The sequence below is a fragment of the Berghia stephanieae genome, chromosome 5 (assembly GCF_034508935.2).
Source record: "Berghia stephanieae isolate SIO BIC M18660-M18661 chromosome 5, UCSD_Bste_1.3, whole genome shotgun sequence".
Lineage (NCBI taxonomy): Eukaryota > Metazoa > Mollusca > Gastropoda > Nudibranchia > Aeolidiidae > Berghia > Berghia stephanieae.
Genome location: NC_088364.1, coordinates 28,646,412 through 28,665,115, shown reverse-complemented (window position 1 = coordinate 28,665,115; position 18,704 = coordinate 28,646,412). Strand labels below are relative to the sequence as shown.

General features: G+C 36.8%; 1 protein-coding gene across 6 annotated transcripts in view; it reads right to left on the bottom strand.

Annotated features, from left to right (window-relative positions):
* The window catches only part of LOC144972707 (uncharacterized), a 202,466-nt gene that overhangs the window by 69,420 nt on the left and 114,342 nt on the right, over positions 1–18,704 (bottom strand). The window contains exons 1-2 of one of the 6 annotated variants that reach the window (XM_078914255.1): positions 12,754–12,807; positions 10,625–10,805 (exon numbers count right to left, since the gene is read on the bottom strand). The exons of the other annotated variants lie outside the window; for them this stretch is intronic. Coding sequence (XP_078770381.1) covers positions 10,625–10,640 — 16 coding nt within the window. The 5' untranslated portion in view covers positions 10,641–10,805; positions 12,754–12,807. Of the gene's footprint in view, positions 1–10,624; positions 10,806–12,753; positions 12,808–18,704 lie in introns of those variants that run through there. 6 annotated transcript variants of the gene reach the window in all.

Here is an 18,704-nt window from a genome sequence, read left to right as displayed (position 1 = left end):
CATTAAAATGACCCTCGACTTATAAAAATATTTTAAACCTGAGATCGATCACGGGTGAAGTCGAGTTTTTTTTAATGACTCCCTTCCCCATCATCACCCCGTCCACCCCGAATAAATTGGGTAGCTGGGTCTGTGAGATCAAGCGGAAAGTATATTTCGATAGATTAGCGCCCTAGTTTTCTGGCCAAATAATAAAATAAGGCGTTTTGTCAGAATAAAGAAAAACTGTACTGGCTTTAAATTACATGGATTATCATTTGGGTCGTTTGTCAACAAATGGAAGGAAAATCGTGTCAAGAGGGAAAGAAATGTGCTTGGGAGTAGTTATCCATGATCACGATCGACAGATTGTTTGTTTGACTGTGTGTTTGCATATGTGTATGTGTGTATATTTGTGCTGAATGTTAGAGGGATGATAGAGAAGAAGAGAAAAAGAAAGAGAGAGAAAGAGAGAGAAAGAGAGAGAGAGAGAGAGATAGATAGATAGATAGATAGATAGATAGAGAGAGAGAGAGAGAGAGAGAGAGAGAGAGAGAGAGAGAGAGAGAGAGAGAGAGAGACTACCTGTTTATTTGAATCTGTAAAAAACACACGCGGATAGACAAACATAATACTATTATAGTAAAACATATAGGATGGGGAAGGGAACGAGAGTTGGAGAGAGGACAAGAACACTGGCTAAGCGAGCATGTGTGGTTGCCATAGCAAAAACAACAATAACAGTTACACCAACTCTAATAATAATAATAATAATAATAATAATAATAATAATAATAATAATAAAAATAGAAATAATAATATAATAATAATAATAATAATAATAATAATAATAATAATAATAATAATAATAATAATAATAATAATAATAATAAAAGAACATAAAGATCTATAGAATTAAGAAAGAGTCCAGGGTTTGGAACCAGTCACTATTCGATCCAATGGTGAATGACCTAATTCCTACACAACCGATGCCAATATCGATTTCATACCTGATGACATTTCATGTTTACATTCGTGAGAAATTGAGTGACAGAGTCGTGTGTGTGTGTGTGTGTGTGTGTGTGTGTGTGTGTGTGTTGGGGTGGGGGGGGGGGGGGGGGTGTTCGGAAAAAATGAATTTGGGGAGCTTGGGAAAAAAGGAAGAATAGTTCATTGATAAAACCTCTTATTTTGGCCACACTGTTTATTGATGCTATGTGTTTGGGTAAAATACTCACGACATCAGCCATCCAGATTTAAAATGCCGACACAAACCCGTGTCTAACCTTTAACGTTTAAAAATCTAATGAAAACTAATCACTAACAGGCTGTCTGTCTACAAATAATAACAAAGAGCTCATCATAAGGTCATCTTCGTTTCTTCTAAACTTAATGCATTTTGAAAAATTACAGGTTTCAGGCCCTTTGACAAAAAGTCGATCGTCTTTATATTCTGAGATGTAAAATTTGTAAAATCTCTCTTGGGGGGGGGGGGGGGGGTCAGAATGAGAGAAAGTTGTTTTGTCGATGTGCGATGATAGAGGGCGGTTGAGTGACATGACGAAAAGTTTCGTCAGATGACACAATGTTTGGCAAGGTGTGTTTTGACAAGGGCGTTCGAGATTGGAACGTTTGTTTGAGGGGCAGTGACTACAACAACATTCCGCCTTCTTACCGGATTAGTGACTCAAGCCAGTCTCTCCTTAAAAGCAGTAATTGCATAATCATGGGGTTCAGTCGATTCTTTGACGTTTGAATTGTTTTGAATTTTAAGATATGACAAAAAAAAACAAAACAAAAAACAAAAAAAAAAACAAAACAAAAAAAACAAACAAACAAAAAAAAAAAACAAACCGGCAACTCCCATCAAAATCGCAACATCAACACAATCTCCAAGACAACGACACCATGAAAATAACAACAACAACAACAACAAAAATGTCAGGTCCATCTGCCGGATATCACTCCAATAACATTATGCAAATCGGCCCGAAGTCCCAATCCAGCCGTATCACTTCGTCTTGATTCAATAAACACATCATTCAATAATCTGAGTTAGAATCTTTCCCCATTTTCAATACCTCACCCACATCCTAATCTTCCTTTACAGCCTCACCCACGACATGCTACGGGCGGGTTTAACACCATTTTTGACAATTTTACTTAACCATTTAACTGCCGCACTCTGAAAAAAGAAACTCTTATTTTAAACAAATTGGACGGAAATTCGGCTTTTAAATGTCGATCGATTAAAATGAACCCCACACTGGCAAAAACTCTCAAACCTGAGACTTCTGAAAAACTATGAGAAGGCCGACTTATGGTCCTTAAGACCGTCGAAATTCATAAGGACGTCAATGTTCCAGTGCCCTGATAAAAACTGGGATTCCACTCCACATTTCCCCGCCCTTTTCGCACTGTGTCGTGTCATATTGCATAGAAATACACCCCTTACACTTTATAAGAAATACAGACACATTGAAACTTCATAATGTGTTCATCGAGAAGACGAACGGGGGTTATAAATTATAAATAACCGATGGCAGTGAACCACAGCATTGAAAGTCAATTAGAAAATTTAATTGATAATTGAAAGTGTTCAATATGAGCTCCTGCTTGGGAACTGATTACAAACGAGCACGTTTGTGCTGCCATATGTGTAATATCAAAATCCATAAACGATACACGATTGGTTGTAACCAGCACATTTTTGCTTTTCGTAATATCGAGAGCAATACATTAAATAAAAGGAATGCGAAGACGCAAACCCTACAAAAAGTAACAAATAAATGTAATTCTAAAATGACCTAGAAGCAATAAAAGGCAATTGGCTTTATAACGATAACTAAATATATGAGATCTCTTCACTGTCACTTGTCACCGAGATTGAGATAAATTCACTTCTGAGTGGATGAATGAGGTTAAAATGTACTCCTGTTCGCATGGACGAGCACCCTCAATAAGAATGAGGGAATACAAGCTCGAACGTGGGAACAGTAGAAACTAGAAGACTTTTTGTGAATCTCACATTAAACTTTAAGTGAATCTCAGATTAAACTTTAAGAAATCTTAACGGACTGGACAAGACAATTAACTAGTATCGTTTTAATTCAGAAAAGAGAGTGGAGCGGGCAATTATGTTGATAATAACAGAAAACGAAGTGAGTAGAAAAGTGCATTTCGCGGCGATGGGGGCTCGAACCCACGACTTTACAGATGCGACAACTGTAAAAAAAAAAACAGAAAACAAAAACACAAGTAGTCAATGGATACGAAATCAAAATTTAAAAAGAATGTCAAAACATGTATTTTGCAACATATTGTCTACTTTAAATTTTATTATCATAACATTAGAGAATCACTCATTGGCGTTTTACGGTTCTCCATTTGCATTGGTGAAATAGTTGAGGTAGGGATTCGCATAATAAGCAAACCACTAATTTTAACCACATGGATTCCTTGCTACCTAGAATCTAATCAATGCCTTCCTGTGGCTTTATACACTGGTAGTTTGACATGAGCTAAAGGATAGTGTTGGATCCAGCCAAGTTTCGATTCGATCGAATGGGTAATATAATTATAGGAATACCGGATAAAATTCTTTTTAAACGTCAAAAAAGTGTCCCGATGGCTACCTATCAATGATTGATGAAAGAGCAGGTCCAATTTAGATCCGGATAAAATTATTGCCCCATTGAGCTTAACGGTCACTGAATAAAACACAAATTGCCAATCTGGTAAACCAGTTCGGAATGCAGGAATGTTGATAGTGTATTCAAATCAATTTGATTCCGGCCTATAATCAGTCCTTCAGTTTATATTTTGGGGGTTTGTATTTGGCATTTATATCGTTTCCTGAACCTTCCATCGTGATGTGGCAGATAGGTTGACAAAACATTTAAGATCTTACTGTGAACCAAGATAATTATTGTACTGTGGGGTATCTTGGAATTGCGTATGTATATGTATTCTCTCTCTCTCTCTCTCTCTCTCTCTCTCTCTCTCTCTCTCTCTCTCTGTCTCTCTCTCTCTCTCTCTCTCTGCGTGAGTACATGTGTGCGAACGTCTGTGGGGAGGGTGAGGGGGGAGGGCAGAAGAGAGGGGGATAAGTCACAAATTCACATCTTGAAAAATCAACCGGAAGTATAATATCTTAAGTTATGTTGGTTGTCATAGCACTCTGCAAACTTATATATCATTAATAACGCAATTCATTTGAGTTGAAAATGAAGAAAATTACTTAAACAAGGTTGCCCAAAGTTCTTAAAACCTAAAGAATAGTTTGTATTAAGTACTAAAATGTGTACATTCAACACAATAGCTGGGTTGATTTAGGCAAAAAAATTCCTTTTAGTATAAACTTCCTTATTCAAGTATTCATCAACTTCCTCTTGCAAGGACTGAAACCAAAGCTGCCATTTTTATTTAGAAATTACAATATAAATATTTACATTTAGATATACAGATATATCTATTTTGTTATGATACATTTATGCAATGAAAATAGGTGTTGTGTTTATAGTTGGAAATGCTTCGCCTGCTATTTTTTTCACTTCACTTTCTCTTCCAATACGCTTATCCATTTTATTCATGCAAAAATGAAATTAACGCATTGATTTTAACAACAGGGCACAGAAACACTGTCATGGAAGAGTAGCTTTTAACTTCCTGCTTTCGGAATGAATTTCATATCTGGTGCGGTGTCTATTATCTTTCATGTCGCCTTTTGCAAGTTAAAAATGGATGGTCCTAATCTCAAAAACATAAAATTAAAAAAATATCCTTAAAAATTGAAAATAAAAAGGCAATGCTTAAATGTATTCATTCATTTGGCTACCATTATTCTGTGATTGATTGGCTGATTAATTGATTGATTGATCTTTAAAATGAGTGGCTGATGGGTTGATTGAGTCATGCATTTATTCATTCATTCACACACCCACTCACTCATTAATTCATACATCAATCAAATATCAACCCACGCGTTCTTATTCCATTTCCATTCACCCTAAAGTGACGACACATTTTTTTCCCCACCACTCCAAATTGACATCCTTATTCAATCAACTTGTTTCAAGTTATGTACACATAACATTATGAATGACAACAAAAGGTGTGCTTAGTTAGCATGTCAATTCTTTACATGTTGTGTTTAACCACAACTATCTTTACGACCAGAAAAACCACATAGAGACGGGGAGCGGCGATTTTCTTCACAATGATCCGTGAAATATACAGAGTTTTCTTGCAGCAGCTACAGTGAATGGAAGGCGGGCATGGTTGACTAGGCCAATATCGACATGCTCGAAAAAGTTTGTCATTGGATACCAAGGTATTTACTCAAATAGTGTACCAACACCTGGGCGAGCCTATAGTGTAGTTCCCGAAAATTCCCTTGGCTATGGTTTAAGAGCATGCTGGGAGCACAAATATCAATGGAGACGTTTAGGATCTTCTCACGGATCTAGACTATTCCAAGGTATTTTTTTAAAAATCGTAGGCGGACATCAAAGGGCTGCACTACTTATTATTTGTTAAGAATGTCTCCAAAAGGATATAAAACCGAAATATAAAAAATAGAGTTTGAAACTTCAAAAGTTTATTTAATGGAGTGTTACAAGTTTGGTTAGCTTTGACACTCTCAAACATCCGGTGAGAAAGTTATCGTTTAATTATTTTTTTTCATGATCACGTTGATTCCTGAGCAAGATAAGAAAATTAAATTGCATACAAATCGGGATTTTATTCTATTTTCTTTTTTCTTTTTTTTTTTCTTTAGGTTTGATTGATATATATTAAGAGAAAATATTCTCGGTGCGCCGGTATGGGGAAGGAACACTGTTGTGTAAATTCCAAAGTTGTTCCGGGTATTCTGTTTCTTCATGAAGGCGGATATTGTACAGCCGTACTCTATAAAAACGCATTAAAAAATTCAGCCAGAAAACCCGTCCTTCAAGAAATATTGATCGATCAAACTGATCATCATCTTGTCAAAAACTCCAGGTCTCAAACTTTGGACTTTCTTTGAGATTTGAGACCTTTTGACAAGATGAGGGTCATTATAATCGACCTATATTTATTGAAAGACAAATTTTCTGGTCAAATTTTCTTTAAAGTTTTTATTTTCAGAGCATTGGAGTCTAAGAAGTATAATTACAGACAATCTGTTTTCACGCCGTCCGTGTGTCGGAGACAGAGTGACCTTACGGTTTTATTTGGTTTTCAAGGAGATATGACATTTATTTTATAGTTGCCACACCTGATAAGGTGTGTAACCAAGTCGCGTTGACTTGGTGAATGGATTAAATAAACATGATAGGAAGATTGAATGAATGAATGAATGAATGAATGAAAACAAAAACAGTAAATGAATTTAAAAAAAAAGGATGAGTGAAAGGGTGGATAATGGAAAGATGGATTGAACGGGTGGATGGATTGATGAAACAAATGATTGAATAGAATCAATGAATTAATTAATGGACAAATGATAGAATTTGTAAAATCTAAAGGAAGGGCAATTTAACCGCAAATGCCAAGACCGTGATACCCGGGCAAAGCATTGTGTTAAAGAATGTAACGCTCTGCATATTTGCTTTCAAACACATTCCTTCAATTAAAACAAGTTTTATTCATGGTTATGGTCTAACCTTGCCTTAATGAATGGGGAAAATGGTTTGCATTTCTCTTTGAGGTGGGGCGGTACCTTGTCTTGTCATGTAACAGAGCCAAGCGACTCTGAGCGCGGTTAGATACGTGAATTGTTTCTGAATAATAAATGCCTATGATAAGCCAGCGAAGACTAGAGAATTGAATTCCATACGTCCAATGTAGTATAATATTGTGTTAACTTTAGCTCCACCATTGAAGCAATCGGCAAATCTATTCGTTCATTTTGTGAATATATGTCTTGCAATCAAAACTGCTGATTATTGTAAGAGTAAACTTTAGCTTTTAAATCGCGCAACATCTACTTAATCACTTCAAATAGTGATTGCGCATGTGCAGGAACACTCCCTCTCGGGCAAGGACGTATGAATATTCATTGGGTCTATAAAATCCACTCAAAGCGTTTTACAATCGGTTCCAAGTACAGGTCGATACTTGTAACCCGAAAGACTCTATCGTCATTCTTTTAGACAGAAATCACGCTGTTACCAAACCTGGTGATCATTTTGCACGTAAGTGTGATGAGACAGATGATGAGATACAGAGCTTTTTCCAGAGACTCAACTTTGCACCATCCACAGCTACAGGTCACAAATGGAGCAGTGTCCTCCAACTGGACCACAAAGCAGCAAAAACCCACAATACTGCCATACTCTGGAAAAACAGGTATTAAAAATTTTGGCCAGAAAACGCATCTTCAAATACTGATCATTGAAATGACCCACATCTTGGCAAAAACTCAAACTTGGGTGGGGTCTACAGAATTTTTTAAATTTTTTTTTCTGGTCAAAATGGGGGACATTTTAACCAATCGATATTTGAAGGACGAGTTTTCCGTCTATAATATTGTTAAATGCGTGTTTTTCCAGAATACCGCATCATAGTAAAATTTGAGTTCCTTTCATGAAATTATAACGGCAGGAGTATTCTAATGTAAAACATACAACATTTGATGAAAACGAACCGTGATGAAACTGGAACTGGAAATGTCCTATATAGCCTAATAAATGTATATCTGCGTAAATTGGATACTTATATAATAACAAAAATAAAAATTCCCTTTTTCATCCCTAAGGGGACATTTTTCTTTAGGATCTATTCCAAGGGAAGACTGGAATAACCAAGGCGTCAGCCGCAGTGTAGCGCCGCAAAGTGAGCTACGGCTAGGTGACTTGCTCAAGGCCACACAGCGCGGCAGGTTAGGTAGTCGAACTAGGTAACTTTCGGGTACGAAGCAAAGACTGCACCGCTGAATCACACTGTCCCTCATGTGTGATCATCGCCCCCAGAGAGTGTTGACTAGATGCTGAAATCTCAGTTTATATTTTTTATTGATGAAAATAAATGGTCACAGTTTGGTAAGCTTCAAAAGACTCAAATGTATGTCAAATCATTTAAACATTAAATGCTCTTTTCCTCTACTTAATTCACCCCAACACTGTACCAGGTCGACACGGAGGGGGGGGGGGGGGGGGGGGTCTATAATGAAAATGAACGTTTCTTTGGATTGAGTAATCGCTGCGAAAAAAGACCGTATTCTTTTTTATTTTAAATTCTTTCAAATTGATTGAATCGTTGCAGATTACAAGGTCAAGTAAGAAAAGATAAGACATCAAAAGTGCAGCTATTCAAGAAAATGGAAGCAATCTTTGTGAGAATCAGAACGTGACCTTATAATACCAAAACCAACGCCTCATAAATTATTATGGAATGCGGTTAGAAAAAAGTTTGTTTGAAGTGTATAAAATTTTATCATAGTAGGAATAAAGGTACACCTACGCATTTAATTACTATTAAAAATGATACAGGATTGTATACTAGGAATCTCACCCTATATCTCTAAGCATTAAAACGACACAATGGGAGCTTTTACAATAAAAACGGCGCTGAGAAGTCGGGGCGTGCGAAATTGGCGCCGTTTGTACAGCACGTTTGTACAGTATGAGACTGAGATTTAGTTCTAATTACTTGTATTTCTTAGATTTATTGGTGACCATCTCTCCTACACCCATCAGTTAATGAGTATCTAGGTCTTATTTCGATCTGTTGGGACGCGTTCTGTCTTACGGCAGAGTCTTATCCAAAAGGTAGCAAATTAGGGAGCAGGCACTGGTATTAAAAAAAAGTAGTCCTTCAGAGCCATTGGGCCCATGGAGCCGGAATTTATCCCAGTTTTTAAAGCGTGAAATGGCCAAAGCAATTGCTTGCTATCCTTTGGATAGGACGCTAGTCTAGCGGGAAAGTACTTTCAGCCAAATCTAACAGGCTCAACTACCCATTCACTGCTGGGTGGACAGGGGGGTCAGAAAAATCTCTTGACTGCACCCGGGATCGATCTTGATCCCTTTGCGTGTGAAGCAAGTGCGCTCTACCAACTGAGCTATCGGGATAAGAAAAAATCTGAAAAGGTGTATATGAAGCAGTGACAGACAAAGAAGAAAGAAAAATACGAGTAAAAATATTCCCAACTATTCAGCTTGCCACACGCACCTTTTTTTGTCCTAACTTATATAAATTTCATGTCACAAAGTAAATGATAATAATAATAATAATAATAATAATAATAATAATAATAATAATAATAATAATAATAATAATAATAATAATAATAATAATAATAACAACAACAACAATAATAATAAATAAATAAATAAATAAAAATAATAGATTAAAAACATATATATGGTATTCATATATCCCGTATCTAAACAAGCTCAAAAGAAATGTTTGTTTCGTGGGTTCAAAGGCTCCGAAAAATTATTTAGTCATTTATAATATTAGTTACTGTGCAATTACTACTGGACTGAAAACTAAGAGTCTACAAATCTATAAATAAGCAGGTCTGTTGTTACGTTTGGAATTCAAAACACATTAGCATCATCAATGCACCCGTTCCTAAGGTCGCCCTGTGATTGGATCTCAATCGAATTTCCGAATGCAAAAGTGCAAAAATGTGGCATTCGGTATATTAGGAAGTGATAAATATAAAAACAATTTTGATTCGCTTTTGATGCATTTACCCCATTGTTCAAAAGCGACATGAACGAATATCGAAAAGATGCAAATACAAAAATCGTCTAACATGCGCTTCTGCTGTGCGAAATGCAATTTTGGTTTTATGTCGCCTACTGGGGGCACCAAATAAAGGATTATGAAGTGGAGAATGATGAGAGCAAATTACTCGTAGTGATAGGTGTCAAATTAAAGAGCAGGCACTGGTGCAAGATAAAGAAAAGCGGAAACGCGTACCCTTGTGAAGAACATTATAGGCATTAAATCGCCCCAACTATTTGGTAAACTCTATGGTGGATTGGCAGCACGCTTGATCAGTAATCAAGAGGTCTGAGGGTCTATCCCCCCCCCCCCCCCCAGTCGAGGGATTCCATTATGGAATATAGATAAACCATCAAACAAAGGAATGATGTCAACATGACTCATCCACGTTGTCCAAAGTGAGCAAATTTGATTGGGGTTTAAGAATCTTTCACAAGGAAACACAAACGAAAGTATCTGAACGTGGCCTTCGTAAAGTTATGGCCTGATACTGACCCAAAAAATGACGTCAAAATGCCAGTCTTTTGCCACAAAAGAAAACAAATCGTGAGTTGTGTTCAATAGTTCAACCAATGAAATAACTTGTTTCCATGAGCTCTACTAACGACAACTCACTAAGCGGTGCAAAAACCAAATAATGACGTCAAACTAACGATGGCTACGTTCTGAAGCCGGGCTCGAACCTGGTTTCTTGCGGGTCACTTTGCAATGCCTTTACCTATCGGGCACTGACGATACTAGGTGTCTTAAATACATACATATAATATAAGTCCATTTGTAGAATTGTCACTTCCATGCAAGACAAAAAGCCTTTTAATTGTGTTCCATTATCTTATTATAATACAACCGAATATCTGGCAATATTGTAATTACTGTTGTATACATTATAGAAAAAAAACCCAAACAAAACAAATGAAAAGCTTACCGTATTCTCCCGCCATCGTGCGCTTTTATTCCTATATTATTGATCTCTATCTTAGGAGTTATCGTATAATCAGTCGTTCACCTTTTTGCCGACATAAATCGAATTTCAACATAAGCATAAATACCTTAAAATTCTTCTTTATTACTGCTTGTAGTTCCAGAAAGAATAACTACTACTACTACTATAATAATAATAATAATAACAATAATAATAATAATAATAATAATAATAATAATAATAATAATAATAATAATAATAATAATAATAATAATAATAATAATAATAATAATAATAACACAGCACTGTGTGACACGACAAGGGTAATTGTCGTGTAATTTATTTGCTAAAACTCTATATCAAGAAATAATAACCGCTGCCTAAATAAACACCACTGAACGTCAAGAAAAATCGACTATAGATTATAGACTATGGTGTCTGTAACGATGTGCGTAAGGTTTTACTTTAACCTTTGATATTTTGATCTTAAACTAGTTCCTTAAATAGCAAAATAAAGCCGATGGGGCTTGAATTTAGTGATGCATAAAATGTTAATAGAAATTAAGGAATCGCGTAGGGATATTGCCATAATATCATATATGAAAACTGTAATCGGTGACAGGGTGAATGGAATTACAAGAGAGAGAGAGAGAGAGAGAGAGAGAGAGAGAGAGAGAGAGAGAAAGAAAGAGAGAGAGAGAGAGAGAAAGAGAGAGAGAGAGAGAGGGAGTGGGAGAGATAAAATAGAGGGAGAAAGAGAAAAAGAAAGAAATTGAAAGAGGAAGAGGGAGAGAGAGAGAGAGAGAGAGAGAGAGAGAGAGAGAGAGAGAGAGAGAGAAAGAGAGAGAAAGAGTGTGAAAGAGAGAAAGAGAGAAACAAAGAGAGTGGGGAAAAGATAGAGAAAGAAAGAAATAAAGAAAGAGAGAGAGAGAGAGAGAGAGAGAGAGAGAGAGAGAGAGAGAGAGAGAGAGAGAGAGAGAGAGAGAGAAATCTTTAGGAGTCGTCGAGTTGGAGTTAATTCAGGTTCTGTCGCACGAAACGAGTGGTAATAAAAGTTGGATGTTGATATAATTGTCCACTATTGTAAAGTACTCTTCAATGCCAATCCATGGCCTAACCGTATCTGGGTGGTATAATCTTATATAATTTATTATCTATTAATCTATTATTTTTTCTGTGTCATTTTCACCATTTAACACTTCGCCAATGGAGCGCTAAGGACAAAAAATAATAGGATTCAAACAACATCCCCATAGAACAGTACGTGACACGCGTCTACTCGCAATACAAATCAACAATTCCCCATCTACATTATTCACATTTAACGCGATTTGCTAATCCGTGGGTCACCGGTCCCTTCAATGTAAATTGTTCTTTTTTTTTTTTGGCATAGCCTTGCGTAATTCGTAATCTTTACGGTGTCCAAATTCATTAAATTTGTAAATGTTTATATTTAAGTCGAGCTTCCAAAAACTAAAAAATAAATGCTTTCCATGAAGAATCTCCTATCCTTCCCATCTTCTAGGATAACGATTGTGTTCCTCTATATTTATCCACTCAAAGGGGGCAGAAAATGCAAAAGTTTTGAGATGTATGTGAAACTATTCAAACACAAACAACATTGTAAATCTCATGATATTTATGAACATTTTTAATATATAATAATTTATCAGAAGGTCTTAACATGGTCACTTGTTTTACTTTCCTTTTTTTTTTAAACGGTTAAATTCTCACATCCACTAAATAACCGCCGCTTGTGTATTTTTTGTCGCACATGCTGAACTATAAATAACTCAAAGTCCGGCTAATGAGCTTCATAATGAACGGCAATTCTTTCAGTCTCCCAGGAATATCATATATCAAATCTCTCTGAGAAAATAATAATTGCTGCCACTGACATAAAAGCACACAGCTATTTCGACACTTAAAACAAGTTCGTGCAACGCATTCCATTCCACAAGAATCATAACAATGCAGTAACATGTGTTACCAAATTGCATAATAATCACATCCATTTAACACTTTAGTAATTGCATAATTACTTCATCCACTACAAACATTGAATCATATTATTATTATCATCCAAACAATGAACGAGTAGAATCACAGAATTACACAATGGCTGCCATTACCGTCAACGTTTGCATGGAAGAGAGCTGCTAGCTCGTTGCCAATAAGATCAGAACGACCAGAAAAAGCCAAAGCCGACTATGCTTATTATGACATGTAACAGCTATCTTGTCCTCAATGGGACAAAAGAAACTGGATAGGCAGCATACTTGATGTGTGTTTGTTCAAGCAAATACAGTAACAATCGGGGTCAAATGAGATTTGAGAATATATTATAGACCCCTAAGCCGGTTATGCTCTAGCCCGAGAAATTGTAATGTTCTCCTCTGAACAAAAAAAAAAAAAAAAAATTACATCTACCCCCCCCCCCCCCCCCGACCCCCAACAAACAAAATGCTACCCAACTGGATTTCTGAATTAAGTCTCCATACCCACTTCAGAAGATGACCAAGTCACAAGAAACAGTTTATTAAGTTGAGCTGGAGAGACGTAATCGAGTCTTCTTTTCTCCGATAATTCGGTTTTCTAAAAGATGGTAGGACACGTTTTGACTGGTTACATCACTGATTGTGCAGAGTCATATATGCCTTATTATGTGTCTGGGCTGGCTGGGTGAAATCCAGTTATCGAACAATTAATTATAAGACTGTAAAGAACTTCTCGGTTAACATATTTTCAATGATGTAACGATGATGTAATCAGCTGAACTGGTAACTCAAAGGTTGTAAGTAAACAGTAGTCGCCATCGGCAGGAAATATATTCCTAGCTTCTGTCACCAAGTCCTCTATTCCAAGACAAGAAAAAGTCGCAACACAGGCATGCAAGATCAGACCCTACCAGCCGCCCAAAAGAAAAATAATGGTTTAATTTTGGGAGAAGCGCTGAGGGGACTAGCGTTTATTTCGATTAATATGGCCTTAACGGACTGCAAAAATTGCTTGTTACCCTTTGAAAAGGACGTTTTTCTATCGAAAAGTAGAAATTCTAGATCGATCTAGTATATCACTTCTCAGTGAAGAAAGGAGTCAGAACAATCGCAAATGGACCCGAGATTGCAACCGTCTCCCCTTTGCTTGGAAAGCGAGAACTGTACTCTGGGGCAGCATGGCTTAGCGGTACGGTCTTTGTTTCGTATCCAAAAGATAACTAGTTCGAATACCCACTGCGCTGTGTGGCATTGAGCAAGTCACTTCGCCCTAGCTTAGTTTGCGGCGTTGCACTGCGGCTGACGCCTGGTTATTCCAGTCTTTCCTTGGAATAGACCCTTAAGATAAATTTTCCCTATGGGATGAATAAATGGAATTTATTTTTATTTATTATTTTTAAAATATATTTTTTAAAAATTACCGATTGAGCTATCGGGTAGAAACCAAGAAAAATATTTAACAACTCGTCCTTTCGTCGTTCGCTTTCAGATTTGTTGATAGAAAGTTGACTTTGACACTCTCACCAATGTACCATATACAAACTGTTTGATGTTTGAAATTTAAATGTTGTGGTAACGTTATCGCTCTTTATCACAATGTTTGTTTATTTAAGCTAAACAGAGCTTGTCTTTGGTATACGATAAGGCTGACTTACTTTTTTTTTGGTATGCATTTATGTTCACAGTTAGACTGTGTGTTATAAAAGCCCCTGTCGTTTAATTAAGGCCATAAAGAATTTGGATAGTTTCCAGTTATAAATTCATGTGTGTGTGTGTGTGTGTGTGCGTGTGTGTGTGTGTGTGTGTTTCCTAACCTTTACAAAGACACGTATAATATTTTTACACAGCCGAAATACATGCATGGATAACTGAACATGGCTTTTTGTTAATAAATAAACAAGGTCGAAATGGATATTTGATAATCATAAATCATTGTGACAGCAATGCATGCAGGGTATGGTAAAACCAATGACAAATGAAACAAATAAATAAATAAATAATTAAAGAATGCAAAAAAGGAAACAAAACGGATCTGAAGAAATCAAACTAGATATTATGATTTTGGTATTGAGAAAGTAAAGATTATAACACACAATGCTCTGTCGAGGGACGGGGAGAGGGAGGGGGAGGAGAAGAGGAGGATGATGAGGAGGATCAGGAGGAAGAAGAAAAAGAGGAGGAGGAGGAGGAGGAGTTAAGGAAGAGAAGGACCAGGCGAACATGGGAAGGAGAAACGTAAGTCATTCCTCACATTCACCTCTCCGGTCACTGACCAATCTCATTGTCACTGTTGCACTAAAGCCGAGACGCGGTTATCACTCGACCATTGATATCACACGACAGTACTAGTCGGAAAAGAGGGTAAAAACAGAGTTTATGGCCTCGTCGTGTCGTCCATCCAACTAGAATTTTCCCCGGTGTCTATATGTTAAACTAACAGAATTAGTTACTTTATACCTTTCGGAAAAGATGAAAATTACCATCTCCACCTGATCTAATTGTAAGGGGATAGGGGTCCCTATAGCTGAGTTGGTATAACACTCCCTTCCCACACAAAGGGATAGGAATATATCCCGAGTGCAGTTAATCAAGCGTTTTTTTTTTTTCGGACAGTGATTTGACGGAAATTACTCTTCGTAGACTAACGTAATTTCCAAAGGGTAGCAAGCAATTGTTATTGTCGGTTCATCGCTATAGAAATCTGGATTGACTTCGGCTTTATGGACCGTATGGTCTGTCTATAGGACTACTTGATCTCACTTGGAATAAAGAAGCTTCCCACTCATTGCAGGATGGAGCAATGTGTGGAAAACAGCCCTGAATCAACACGGATTCAAACTGATGTTCTAATCAATACGTTATCTGCAAACTGAGCTTTCTAAGCCTCCTCCAATAAATAGATGTTAAAGCTAGTCAGAAAATGAATGTAGTTCTGCCCCCAACAACCCAGGAACCAATTAGCATATTCCGAACACCTGTCAGAGACAAAAACAAGGAAGAATAAATAACATATTGATAAAAAAGAGTATTAAAAGATGCGATTAAGGTGGAGTGTGCGAGAAAAACACTCCGAACCAAACAAATAAAACCACGACAACAACAACAAAAAAACAAAACAAAAAACAAAAACAACAACAATTAAAAAAAACAAAAAAACAGTGCTTCGCAATAATTGCCGATCTGAAGTTTAAGCGGACGGAAATTCACAACAAAAAATTGACCCTTTCTATTTAAGCTTTACCCCCAAAAAATAATTGGGAAATGGCGGGTGAGCGGGTTGAAAGGGGATGAGGAAGGTAGTAAATAAAACAATATAACAGATTGATTGATTTGAAGCAAAACTGAACAGATTTCTGCTCTGTCTTGACAGGACGTGAATGATAATGTTGTATGTTATGAAATATAACGGGTCTTCCACCTGACTTAACCTTTTGCGTCAAATTACGTCTTTGCAGAATTAAAAAAAATAAAACGGAATTTTTTTTCATGTTAAAAACGTTAATATTGTCAGCAGACATGCACTCGCACACACAATGTATAATATATATATATATATATATATATATATATATATATATATATATATATATATAATGTGTATGTTTGTGTGTGTGTGTGTGTGTGTGTGTGTGGGATTGTTACCCTTTGGATAGGATGCTAGTCTACTGCAAAGTACTTTCCACCAGATCTAAGTGACCCAGCTACCTAATCACTGAGAGCGGACAGGTGATCATAAAATAACCTCGACTTCACTAGGATTCGATCCGATCCCTTAGCGTGTAAAGAAAAGCATCTAAATTATGGAATGATCCATTAATTTGTATAAAATCATAACGCTTCCGAAAAAAAAAATCGGTTATGTTGGCAGGTTCCGGTTTTATTCTTTTATCTCAATTCCATGACTTATATCATCATTATATTATAGCCCTCTACACACTTCATGAAATCCAATTCAGCATCAAATCCCAGAGGACTTACATTCGAGAGGGTTGATCTAATATTCTGACTCAGCCATCGGCCATATGCTTTTATCCGCTACATAATAATGGGAGTTGTCTTTTTATTTCTTGTCATGGCGAAAAAGGCAACTTGCTACATCGATCTTTGCAGAAATGAAAGGAAAATATTCGCGTATCATCCTTACATCGTGCATTTGTCGCTCTATTATCATTTAATTCTAATCAAATTTATAAAACTCTTTCCCATGGGTCATAAACCTGGACGTCATATACTATAGATGTCGCTGGTCATAAAACAAACGATATCTTTAAAGACCAAAACAAAGTTAAGTTGCATTACATTTTTATAACTTGTGCCTAAAATCTCCCTCTGTATTCAACTGAAAACTCCATCCAATTTTGATCACACGGACCACTTCTTCATTGTCCTTCAGACTCATCTTGTTGACACTAGTAACAGCTTGGTAGGAATTCCCCCATGGCAACCTATCAAACGTCACTTCCGGTAATTGAGCATCGGTGTCCAGTTACCTTGGAGAGTGAAAGAAGGGACAAAATAAACGCTTATCGATTTCCCTAAAAATGACCCACCGTTGACGTCACTAGCACTGAATGACTTTATTGTTGGATAAATAGATTGACATTGTAGGAAGATAGGAGGATGGGCAGATGGACGAAATATGCTCGGCTGAATGGATGGATAGAGAGGCGGACGGATGGACAGACGGATGGACTGATGGATTAACTGATGAATGAACGTATGAATGAGTGATTGGATTGATAGATGGATGGATGGATGGATGGATGGATGGATGGATGGAAGGATGGATGGATGGACAGAGGGACGGATTGATGGATAATTGACGAATGAAAGTATGAATGAGTGGATAAATAAGTGGTTGGGCGGATGGATGACGGGTTGGTGGATATATGGACGTATGAATGGACTGATGGATGAACGTATGAATGAATAGTTGGATGGATAGATCATGGATGGAATGATGGATGGACTAATGGATAAATGTATGGATAAGTGGTTGGATTGATAGATGCATGGATGAATGAATGGACGAAGGGCTGGATGGAAGGATAAATTGATGGATGAACGTATAGATGAGTGGATAAAACGGACTTGTTGATGGATGGAAGGATGGATGGGAGTGATGGATTGACCGTTTGACAAGTGGGTGGATGGATGACTGAATAGTTGATTATGTGAGTAGAAATTGGGATCGAAGAGAAAATGCAATAAATAACGACGCAATGCAAAAGAAAATCAAACATGAAACGGATTTTATTAGTTCAGGATAGACGTCTGTCTAAGTGATAAACATTTTGGCTGGTATTGATGCCATGCGTTTAAGTAAAATAATCACAAATCCAGCCAGACGGATGTAACGTACCAACACACTAGACTGTGTGTAGCATTGAACGTTGATTGATAATATTCTTTAGTGAGAAGTAATCACCAAAACAAGAGCCGAGTGACGTCAATTTCGTTCCTTCTATATTATGAAGGAAGGGTAGGGCGGACTGTTTTAGTCAGGGGTCAGTTTGTGAAGGATATTGTATGTGTACTAGTATGTAAAGGATCTTTAATCACGCTTTCTCACGGTATGCAGGCGTAATATATGTACGTGTTTTGAATCTTTTGAAAAGAAATTATAATTGTGCCGAGCGGACAGCATATTATTATTCCTGTCCTAAATGTTCAGCATTGTTATTCGTTTGGGATATTTTGGAAGCGCTTTTAACACATTTAGTGGAATATTGCGTTTTATAAAAGCTTACGTTAATTTTGAAAAAAAAAAACCAAAAAAAAAACAAAAAAAAAAAAACAACTGAACTCATTCAGAACTGATGATATTTTGCATATTCAAACCATAAAAACCAACACAACATTCATTGACAGCAATCTTAGTTTCGAATAAAGTTTGTTTGTCTTTTAAAAAAACACGGACGTAATTGACTGGTTTTAGCCACAAATTATATTACCATCCAATAAAAACGCAGAGTACGAGACGACATGATTAATTATCTCTTGTAATGAAACGATAGACGATGAAGTAGAACCCCCCCCCCCCCCACCCCCACCCCCCTCCCCTACCCAGCCCCTTTTCTCACAGT